General features: G+C 42.1%; 2 protein-coding genes across 2 annotated transcripts in view; both read right to left on the bottom strand.

The window, feature by feature from the left end:
- Positions 1–602, bottom strand: part of LOC143134953 (ribonuclease inhibitor-like) — a gene marked incomplete at its 5' end in the record, with an annotated part of 1816 nt that extends 1214 nt beyond the window's left edge. Inside the window, one exon of the mRNA XM_076295689.1 lies at positions 559–602. Within this exon, the coding sequence (XP_076151804.1) occupies positions 559–602 (44 nt within the window). The remainder of the gene's footprint in view (positions 1–558) is intronic.
- Positions 603–609: 7 nt separating this feature from the next.
- Positions 610–8982, bottom strand: LOC143134954 (protein NLRC3-like; the record flags this gene model as incomplete). Its single annotated transcript, XM_076295691.1, has 10 exons — positions 8613–8982; positions 7885–7986; positions 7286–7399; positions 6485–6601; positions 6075–6141; positions 5776–5980; positions 5115–5645; positions 1818–3093; positions 827–1000; positions 610–673 (listed from the first exon to the last, which is right to left on the bottom strand). Coding segments are annotated over exons 1-10 (2700 nt in total), but the record flags the coding sequence as incomplete, so codon positions are not given.
- Between the last annotated feature and the right edge of the window lie 2809 nt (positions 8983–11791).

The following is an 11791-nucleotide window of genomic DNA, read 5'->3' on the forward strand; positions in this document are numbered from 1 at the left end:
CAGTCTATGGTATCTTATGCAAAAAAAACAGCTGTTTGTTTAAAGGCTGCATAGGTCTGGAAACGTGATTTAGTGAGCTGTTCAGACTCACTGGCCAAAGAGACTGCATTAACTGAATAGATTTGTAACACGCAAACGAAACAACAAAGTTTCTACCCCCCTTGCAAATCTCAGTACATACCAACATGAACCCGGTTATTTTTAAAATGAGAAAGTCTTTTGACCTTTCTTTCACATGCAACCTCAATTTCTGGGTCACTGAAAACAGTTATTGTTAAATTACTGAATAACCGGCCAAAGTGAAGGTATTCACCCATTTCCGTATTTGCATGTAGACAGGGAAAACTGAGTTTTGGGCTTTTTTTTTTCTTTTTTTAAAATGTCCAGGTCTTTTCAGATCAGGTCTTGGTCAATGTTGCCACCTGTTTGATTGACAGGTTCTTGACAGCCTTTCCTAAGTGTTTTTACATATTCGGAAAAATATCCAGATTTAAAAATACCTGGGTTCGTGGGAACAAGGCCCCACATGTCCTTTCTTGCATTGCACCCTGAACTTACCCCAGCTCCCTCAGTTTAGAATTTGGACATTTAAGGCCAGTAGAAAAGAAACGTTGGGCTAAGAGCTGAAGATAAAGCTGGACAGCTCTTCTCTGTGAGGTGGCACCATCTTAGGCTATGAAACACACACACACACACACACACTTACATTTATTATTTTGGCTGGCACATTTACTCATATATTATTATTGAATTATTGTTTGGACAAAAGCATCTATCAAGTAGTATAAATATAAACACACACACACAAATAAACTGGCAGACTCACTCTAGTTTCTCCATTCTACAGTTTGGATGCTTCAGACCAGCAGAAAGCAGCTCCACTCCTGAATTTCCCAGACTGTTTTCACTCAGGTTCAGCTGCCTCAGACTGGAAGAGTTTGAGCTTATAACTGAAGATAAAGCTGCACAGCTCTTCATTGTGAGATGACTATATCTCAGCCTGTGTGAAACACATACGCAAAGTAAAATAAACGATAAACGGTTATATTCCAGCAATAAACTCAAATCCGTAGGTTCCAGTGATTTTAGAACAGCTAAGCGGCGTTTACTTTTCTAAAATAAGTCAAGTCAAGTCACTTTCATTTATGTAGCGCATTTTTGTATGCACAGAGTGCAACACAAAGCACTCCACAGACAAACAGCCGTTATCACTGTACATAGAAATACATGACAGGTCATCTCACAGTTACTATATACTTGCCATATAAGTGGCAATAAGTTTGTTACTTATAAGTTATAGGTTTCGTATCATACAGATACAGCAAAGATAATTATATTAATTTTTCATAGATAAACATTCTTTCGACCAGAATTACAACATGGTTTCCAAAAATATTGGGATACTGTGAAAATGTAAATAAAAATAGAATGTTCTGATTGGCAAGATTTGTATATTTAATTATAACAAATTAATTATATGTTCAGCAGAGGACAATACATGTTCACATATTGTAGAATGTAATGTGGTCAAGGTGAAAGGTTGCAGAGGGATTTACAATTTCATCGAACACCAGCCAATCATAATCAAGGATCGGAACTCTCTGTCTTTAGAAATAGACAATAATAGCAATAACACCACACTATTTAATCACTCTGAAAATTGATTGACAGTGGCCATGGAAAAAGAGCATTCCATTTCTCCACAAATTAACAAACTGTCAAACTCCATAACGGGATACTAGCAATTATCATCACCTATATTTAGTCAATTTTATTGAGTTTATTTACTCAATAAACTCAACATGTACAGTACTTACTGAGCACTTCTTGATGATTTGACCACTGGCAGCATCCTCAGCAAACCTTCATCAGATCTGGCAGGTGAATCTGATCCCCCATAATCCCTCAGGTCAAACTCATCCAGTTCTTGGTCTGACATCAGCAGCACAAACGTCAGAGCTGACAACTGGGAGAGAGAGAGATGCAGTCTGGTTTCATTTCTCTTCCTCAAGTAGCCCTTTACCTCCTCCACCAAAGAATGGTTGTTCAGCTCAGTCAGGCAGTGGAACAGATTGAGGCATCTCTCTGGGTTGGGGACCTTTTTGATCTTCTTCTGAATGTACTTCACAGTTTCCTTAATGCTTAGTGAGCTGCTTCCTGTCTGTGGCAGCAGGTCTTGTAAGAGTTTCTGATTGGACTCCAGTGACAGACCCAGGAGAAAACGAAGGAAAAGGTCCAGGTGTCCATTCTCACACTCTAAGGCCAGATCCACTGCAGTCTTTTGTAGATCGTGAACTCTCTTAGCCCTGAACAAACAGGATAGCGGAGACGCTGGGTGTTGATCAGATGTGTTTCCCTCTTTCTTACCAAAAATGTGGAACACATATAAAGCTGCTAAAAACTCCTGAATGCTCAAATGAACAAAGCAGAAAACTTTCCCCTGGAACAGTCCAGCCTCTTCTCTGAAGATCTGGGTGCACATCCCTGAGTATACTGATGCTTCTCTGACATCAATGCCACACTCTCTCAGGTCCTCCTCATAGAAGATCAGATTACCCTTCTCCAGCTGCTGAAAGGCTAGTTTCCCCAGGGACAGAATGGTCTTCAGGTTCCAGAGTGCGTCCACATCACGGTTTTCATACTTCTGACTCCTGTGTTTGGTTTGTACAATCAGGAATTGTATGTACATTTGAGTCAAAGATTTTGGAATCTCTCCGTTCTCTGCTTCAGTCAGGATGCTCTCCAGAACAGTGGCTGCCATCCAGCAGAAGACTGGAATGTGGCACATGATGTAGAGGCTCCTGGATGACTTGAGGTGTGTGATGATTCTGTTGGCCAGCTCCTCTTCTGTGATTCTCTTCCTGAAGTACTCTTCCTTCTGTGGGTCAGTGAAACCTCGTACTTCTGTCACCTGGTCAACACACTCAGGAGGGATCTGATTGGCTGCTGCTGGTCGGGAGGTGATCCACACAAGAGCAGAGGGAAGCAGATTCCCCTTGATGAGGTTTGTGAGAAGGACGTCAACTGTAGCAGGTTCATTGACATTGTAGATGCTTTCATTATCAAAGTCAAAGTCAAAGTCAAAATCAGCTTTATTGTCAATTTCTTCACATGTTCCAGACATACAAAGAGATCGAAATTACGTTTCTCACTATCCCACGGTGGAGACAAGACATATTTTACCAATTTTAAGTCCACAGACAAACATAACATTCAAGTAAACAAAAAAGTAAGTAAATAAGTAAATAAGAGGGCACATATAATGAAAAAAATAAGAGCAGCAAAATTTGGTTGAAATTGTGCATAGACAGTCAATAAAATAAAATACTAGTGCAAAGTCAGGCCAATAAAAGGCTGAGGTAGTTCTGTTTGACCTAAGTAAGAAATAAAGTGGCATAGTGGTGCAAGTTATGTAAGAGCAGCAGAAGTGTTGTGTTTTCAGGACAACAACAACAAGTTGCAAAGTGTACAAGTGTGCAAGTGGAGTGGTGAAGGCGGTCCAATGTCCAGGATGTTATGTAGCTGAGGGTGGAGGGGGGAGAGGAGGGAGAGAGTTCAGCATCCTGACAGCTTGGTGTATGAAGCTGTTGGTGAGTCTGGTAGTGCGGGAGCGCAGGCTTCTGTACCTCTTCCCAGAGGGCAGTAGATCGATCAAACAGATTGTGAGCGGGGTGACTTGCATCACTCACAATTTTGGTCGCCTTGCGGGTGAGGTGGGTGGTGTAAATGTCCTTCAGGGAGGGGAGTGAAGCACCAATAATCCTTCCAGCTGTGTTCACTATGCGCTGCAGGGCTTTCCTGTTGTATTCAGTGCAGCTTCCGCCCCACACAGCGATACAGCTGGAGAGGATGCTCTCAATGGTGCCTCGGTAGAATGTGGTCATGATGGCTGGTGGAGCACTTGCTCGCCTGAGTTTCCGCAGGAAGTACAGGCGGCGCTGAGCTCTCTTCGCCAGCGATGCAGTGTTGGTGGTCCAGGAGAGGTCTTCACTGATGTGCACCCCCAGGAATTTGGTGCTGCTCGCTCTCTCCACCACAGCACCGTCGATGGTCAGTGGCAGGTGTTGGGTGTGACCTCTCCGGAAGTCAACAACAATCTCTTTGGTCTTGCTGACGTTCAGCAGGAGGTTGTTGTCCCTGCACCACGTGGTCAGATGGTCGACCTCCAACCTGTATTGAGTCTCGTCGCCCTTGGTGATGACCCAGAGTTGTGTCGTCAGCAAATTTCACTATGTGATTGTTGCTGTAGGTTGCAGTGCAGTCATGCGTCAGCAGGGTGAAGAGCAGCGGACTGAGCACGCAGCCTTGGGGGGCCCCTGTGCTCAGTGTGATGCTGCTTGAGGTATTGTTGCCAACACGTACTACTTGAGGCCTCTGACAGAGGAAGTCCAGTAGCCAGTTGCAGAGGTAGGTACTGAGTCCCAGTTTGTCAAGTTTGCAGATGAGTTGTTGTGGTATTATGGTGTTGAATGCAGAGCTGAAGTCTATAATCAGCAATCTCACATATGAGTCTCTTTTTTCCAGGTGGGTGAGGGCTGGGTGGAGGGCAGAGCAGATTGCATCCTCTGTAGACCGTTTGGCTCGGTATGCAAACTGGAAGGGGTCCAGGGTGGGGGGGAGAATGGATTTGATATGTGACATGACAAGCCGCTCAAAGCACTTCATGATGATGGGTGTCAGTGCCACAGGGCGGTAGTCATTGAAGCAGGATGGAGCAGTTTTCTTCGGCACAGGTATGATGGTGGCAGCTTTGAAACAAGATGGGACGATGGCTTGCTTCAGGGAAGTGTTAAAGATGTCTGTGAAGACATCCTTAAGCTCCCCTGCGCAGTCCTTCAGCGCACGACCAGGGATGTTGTCTGGACCTGTTGCCTTACGGGTGTTGATAGCAGCAAGTGTCCTCTTCACGCTGTCGGCAGAGAGGCACAGGGGCTGCTCATGTAGAGGGGGATGGGTCTTTTGTGGGCAGGTGCTGTTTTGTGCTTCAAAGCGAGCAAAGAAGCGGTTCAGGTTGTTGAGCAGAGGGATGTTGCTCTCGCAGCTCTGTGGCGCGGGCTTGTAGTCTGTGAGGGCCTGAATGCCTGAATGCATTATGCTGGAAATCCAGAGGAAATCGTCTAGACCATCAAAGATGAAAGCAATGTTGTAGTTGTGGTTGGAGAAGTTGACACCTTTTGTTTCACTGAAAAAGTGATGGATGATGTCCACAAAATTGTATGTCTTGTGTTTAATCAGGTTCAGCTCCCGGAAAGGAAGGGGAAATATTAACTGGATTTTCTCATTGGCTTTTCCTTCAGTCCAGTCCAGAATGAACTTCTGGACAGAGACCGTTTTCCCAATGCCTGCAACTCCCTTTGTCAGCACCGTTCGTATGGGTTTGTCTTGTCCAGGTAAGGGCTTGAAGATGTCAATACATCTGATGGGTGTTTCCCATGTTGTTACACGTTTCTTGGATGCCATCTCAATCTGTGTGACCTCATGTTCAATATTGACGTCTCCAGCTCTCCCCTCTGTGATGCAAAGCTCTGTGTAGATCTTCTCCAGAAATGCAGGGTTTTCCTGCTTTGGTACCCCTTCACATACAGTCTGAAACTTCTTCTTGAGTCTGAATCTCAGCTGTTGTTGACATTTAGGCAACTGTACATCTGAATGTATAAATCAATTTGGTTAACTGCTGTATATAGCATATACTATATCTCTGATGCTAAAGGATGTTGATATACTTTAAAGTTTGACAGCATTTAAAAAGAACTGAGTATTGTATGAATTACACACATTGTTGCAGTTGCTCCGCCAAGATCTCCTGACTCATGTTCCTCAGGATGTGCACTGCAACCTTCAGAGCTCCATCTCTGGCATATCTCTGGTCCTCCTCATCCTCCTCCTCAGTACAAGGGGATTCTGGGTAATCATGACTCAGGAGCTTCTTGAGTCGCTTTAGTTCTTTTGTCATGAAATTTATGACTTTGTGTTCAAGCTCCTGAATGAAAATGAAATCACTAAATCAGTCATTTGAATAACAAAAAAAAATACAGATGGTGGAAAAAATCATTCAGAATCAAAGCAACACAGACCTTGAATATTGTTGACAACCTTTTCTGATCACTCTGGCTTCTGGTCATTTGTACCCTCTGTTTAAGACTGAAAGAAAGTGTGTATTGGCAAAATGTTACTGTAACAAGTGCATCTATGATGAATAAAGGTTGGTTATATGCTGAACTTCACTGGGCAAAGGAAAATAAAACATCTTACAAATGACAAAGGATACTGTATATGGAAGGTTAATTAATGTTAGAATGTATAAGTTGTCATCTCCAGTATATGTCAGTTTCCAGAGTTGCTTTTCCCAGTGCGTATTGGTTGTGAGCTAGCAACATGATGCTATACTGGCTAGAGGAATCCTTATAGATATACTCAAAGATTTATCAAGTAGACAATCCAACCCACTCAGGACCAAGGCTGGAGGCTGGCCTAATGTTCTTACCAAGGGTCTGGATGAGTGTCTCCCTCACTGAAGGTAATGATCTGTCCTTTTGAATGGTCACCATTCATTGACAAACAGCTGGGTGTAGGAGAATCTGGCCTCTCTTTCTGAGTTGGACTTTACAAAGAAAGCAGACACATTAATACAGTACTCTTAACACACTATAGCAGAGACTTTCTAATGTGGAGACACAACACTCAAAAAATCCTCTATAGAAATGCATGGGGTTAGTTTGTAACGCCAATATGGCCGTTGTCTACACATATCACACCCCTTCCTCGGCAAAACGTCGACATGTGAATACATTGAGCCAATCATGTGGTGTGATGTGAATGCATTGAGCCAATCATAAGGTGTGTTGTGAAGACATCGAGCCAATCATGTGTTGTGAACCTCGCTGCTGGAGCAAGGTTGGTGTCGTGAAGCCTTGCACACGCGTATTTCTGCCGAATAGGATGCCCGACGAGTGCCCAAAAAGCGTTGCAATATGGCCGCCGAGTGGAGGGACTGGCCTAAAAGGACTTTGACTATAGTTATGTGAGTCATCAACCGAGACACTATATTTTGTCTCTGTAGGTAGATATACAGAAGTCAGATGAATGCACATTCACCAAAAGTGAAAAATCATCCACTTTTAGTCCTTATTCCATCCACAGCTTGCTGTATGAATTTTAATAACTCTTATCTTAACTGTTTATCCGGTTATTAGGAATAATATCATACATCTGTTCATCATAGGGTATATGTCAAGTCGCTTAATCCTAATTTGGCACATAAATACCAGCCCTATCTTTCCTATACCTGGGATCATGTTGGTCTCCCTCTCTGAAGGTGATGATCTGACCCTTTGAGTGGTCACTCTTCATGGACACACAGCTTGGTGCAGGAGAGTCTGATCTCCTGTTCTTGGGCATCCTGCAATAAAATAAAGGCATTCATTTATTGCATAGTTGCACATATAAATAATGCATATGTGTTGTTTGACGTTAATTGAAGTCAATAGAAGCTTTGTTAGACAGTAATACAGCCAGGATTTGTAGATCCATAAAATCCCATTAAATAAACTGCAGCATTCTGTGTGATCTGTGACAATTTGCAGACCTTGTTGCAAATGTCCAAGTTGCAAAAATTAACAAATATTAATTTTACATTCATTACTTTATCGATCTCAGCAATGCACAACAGGCTACAGGTGACTGAAGAAGGCACCCGGATCACACAAATAACGTTTACAATATTTGATAGCTGCAAACGACCAACTCAATACGTCTTCGTGACTATAGGTTCATTATGGTCTGTCTTGGAAAAATACACTTTAATCTAGCCAGATAATAAGCAACACAAGAGATAACCAGCAAAGGATGATCAGTCATGTGTCAGGAGAAGTCTGCCTTTCTTACCTGAAATCAGGCCTGAAGGTGATGATCTGACCTTTTGAATGGTCACTCTTCAGGGACACACAGCTTGGTGCAGGGGAATCTGGCCTCTCACTCTCAGATAGACTTTTACAATTGAAACAAACATAATATTTGACATTCAATAATTAAGTGGATACATAAAACATACAATAATGAAGTGGATAAGTAAAACATACAATAATGAAGTGGATAAGTAAAACATGTGGATAAGTAAAACATACAATAATGAAGTGGATAAGTAAAACATACAATAATGAAGTGGATAAGTAAAACATGTGGATAAGTAAAACATACAATAATGAAGTGGGTAAGTAAAACATACAATAATGAAGTGGATAAGTAAAACATGTGGATAAGTAAAACATACAATAATGAAGTGGATAAGTAAAACATACAATAATGAAGTGGATAAGTAAAACATGTGGATAAGTAAAACATACAATAATGAAGTGGATAAGTAAAACATACAATAATGAAGTGGATAAGTAACACGTTAGTGCTGTGGGAGAGGAACAATCACACTCAGCTTCAGACCAGCAAAACAGACTAAATGCAAAAGTAATTTATCTTATCCCTAATTGTACATTTTCCACCTGAAACAATACAAGGTTTTTTTTATTGTCCACAAAATATTACATATCTTCAAATATATATATACCCCCCCCCCCCCACACACACACACACACAGAGATGCCCCACACACTCCTCACCTGGTATCTCCATGACTCCTTCCTCCAGCTGTGTCTCCACATTCACTCATGTTGCCACTGTATCTACTGCCTGCATGTTAAAGCCATTCTGGTGCAGTGTAGCATCATAAGACTCACTGTCTTTGATAAATGGTGCAGTGGCCACAGCTCATGGATGAAGGTCCATTATGTGGATAAGTCAGTTCCACTGTGAGTAATTGTGTTTATTGTGCAGACACAGCACAGGAAATTAGAGATGGTAGCTGACAGGTCACTTGGTACTTCTGTTCAGAGGTAGCACACAAAACCTAAATATTAAAGGTAATCCCTGAGGTAGTGTGCAAAACCTAAATATTAAAGGTAATCCCTGAGGTAGTGTGCAAAACCTAAATATTAAAGGTAATCCCTGAGGTAGTACACAAAACCTAAATATCAAAGGAAGTCCTTAAGGTAGCACACAAAACCTAAATATTAAAAGTAATCCCTGATTCTGGCAAAAGGTTTGTGATATTTGAACTGAACACTCCAATTCCATGCCTCCGTCTGTGCTCCTGAATCAACATGTTGACGGAACTGTGGGTAAATGTAATTCCAAATAAAAACGGCTTCAAACTCATGTTGATTCAACACTGACTATAGACGGTTTTAACGGTAACAACATAAACAATAGAGGAACGTTCCATGGCCCTAACTTAACTTCCGGTAAACATACAACAACGGAGACAACAACGACGACAGCGACAACATGTCCAGCCAATACTTCTTAGGTTTACCAACCGAAGAAAAGCGCAGATATGCAGCAAAACTGGCGAATAACTACATACAAATACCTGACCCATTTGATTGTGCCCTGAGACGCCAGTATTTCTCAAAAGATTTGTCAAAAATACCAGATGTAAGCCAGGTAAATATTTATCAATATCTGGTGGAGAGTGAATGTGTACTCAAGAGAGTCGTTCAAAGCCTACCGAAGCTTGGACGCATACAACTATTTCCACTCCGGCAAAGTAAGAAGTGTGTTAACTTATAAAAATGGAGAAATGTGTGTGGTCTACGGAGTAATTGAGTCCAGCCAGACACTAACGAAAGAGTACCAAGCCTGGATTGTCGCTAGGGAGTCTGGAGAAGTGTTGAGTGGGCACTGTACCTGTATGGCAGGGTATGTATGCTAACTAGTTCTAAGTCAACACTTTGAGTAGCAGCACCCAATACAAATGGTTCATGTCAGTGGCGGCTGGTGCTAAAAACACTGTAACTGGGTTTTGGCTTAGCAGATATTGCTGTCTAAGTCTATCTGAAAGCTAGTCCTCGATTACCACTCCTCCTCTCTCTCACACACACACACCAAAAAGCTAACCTGGTTGCAGCAGCAGGACCAGTGTAACAATCCCACACAACGGCACAATCAAGAGGCAAACGATGGCATACCTGCTTTAAAACGTCAATATCCAAAGAATAGTAAAGCAGGTGGTTAAATATTGATACCCAGCCAATATAAATAATAGCTCGACGGATTAAAAGTTACCATTCACCAACTAAATAACTGGCTAGCTAGCCGCTAGCAAATAGAAAACACATTAGCCTACCTGCTACATTGAAAGCTCCACTCAGAAAACGTTACAGTCCGATTTATTATCTCGTTTCACGCAGTTAATCCACTTTGTGAATTGAACAAGTCCAGTTGGTGTGACTCCAAAACGTAGCTGGTACCGACAATTATGATACGTTTGGCTAAAGTTGGATAATTTCCAGTCTAGAAAGTGGCGTGGCCAGTGAGGACTACTTGAGAACTGAGTAACTATTTGAACTATTAAAATGTACAATCAGAGCCCGTTTAAATGCATGTGTAGCCTATCATGTTAGATTACATGTGTGAGATGAAATATCGCGTTGGCTCAACCAGCCGTCACTGCATTTATTATTTAACATTGAGCTGGCTCTCGAGTATAAGAAATTGCATACTGATAAATCATTTTATAAATACTTGACAATAAACTTGAACTTGAATCTTGCAGCAATGGAGAAGTATGTAGCCATGTGGCCACAATTTTGGTGACTGTGGAGCAGTGTGTTCAGGATGGACTTCAGAGTGGTCCATCTGTTACATCTAAGCAAAGTATTTGGTCACGGGTGACTAAAAAAGTGTGTATTTCAGCAATATGACATTTCTGTTTTTTCTTGCTAGTTTATTTTAGAGATAGCCATTATTTCAAATATATTTTCAGGCTGATCCACAACCAGTTGCTCAGTGCAGTTTCTTAAAACCTAACAAGAATATGCATCTACAAGCACCCCTCTGTCTTCCTTTGTCAAATCCAAATGGATCTCCAAAAAAGCTTTTTAAGGCTCTCAAGGTAAATTATATTCAAATTATCTCTAATAAATCTACTAAATAGCACAATGTAAAATATGCAATACTATGGCAGGGCAGATGACTAAAATGTTTCATCATGCCTTTTAGGAAATTGTACCAGATTGTGCACTCTTTTCCACCATGTGTGACAGCAGTGAGACTGATACAGCCTCAGAGTCAGGCAGTCAGGGAGATCAAGATGTGCAGACAGCTGAAGCTGTTGTGTTCAGAAGCTTAGCTGAGCCCCACAGTGAGCATGGCAGTACTTTGAGCTGTTCTAAGTGCAAAACATTTTATGATGCCTTCATTAAACTGCGCCCAGATAAAGTGCTGGTTCTAGAGAGAAACACTAGGAGGCAGAGCATGGAACCACTCTGGCATGATGCACGCAAGCTCCGTGTAACAGCGAGCACAGCTGGTAAGGTGCCCCAGCGGGAAAAAACTGACCCAGCTAAGTTTCTTGCTGAGCACCTATACCCAAAGTTCCAGGGAAGTGTGGCCACAAGGTATGGGAAGGGAAGTGAGGAACTTGCCAAGGAGCACATTAGGGAGAGGGGCTGCACAGTATTTGAAAAAGGTTTGGTGGTGTGTGCAGAAGAACCATGGCTGGCAGCCAGCCCTGATGGTCTAATTGATGACATGCTGTTAGAGATCAAATGTCCTATCACCCTCAGTGGTTGCAGTTCTCTTACTGATGCATTCACAGCAAAAGCAAAAAACCAAGACATTACAATGGAAGGAGGGCAGTACATTTTAAACCCAAAAGGCCCCAAAGGCTATTACAGGCAGGTACAGTTAGGGATGCACTGTCTCAAACTGCACACAGCCCGTTTAGTTATCTGGACTC

The sequence above is a fragment of the Alosa pseudoharengus genome, unplaced genomic scaffold (genome assembly GCF_046254945.1).
Source record: "Alosa pseudoharengus isolate Yale_2024_CS ecotype anadromous, Long Island Sound unplaced genomic scaffold, YU_APseudo_1.1 YU_APseudo_1.1_scf_2, whole genome shotgun sequence".
NCBI lineage: Eukaryota > Metazoa > Chordata > Actinopteri > Clupeiformes > Clupeidae > Alosa > Alosa pseudoharengus.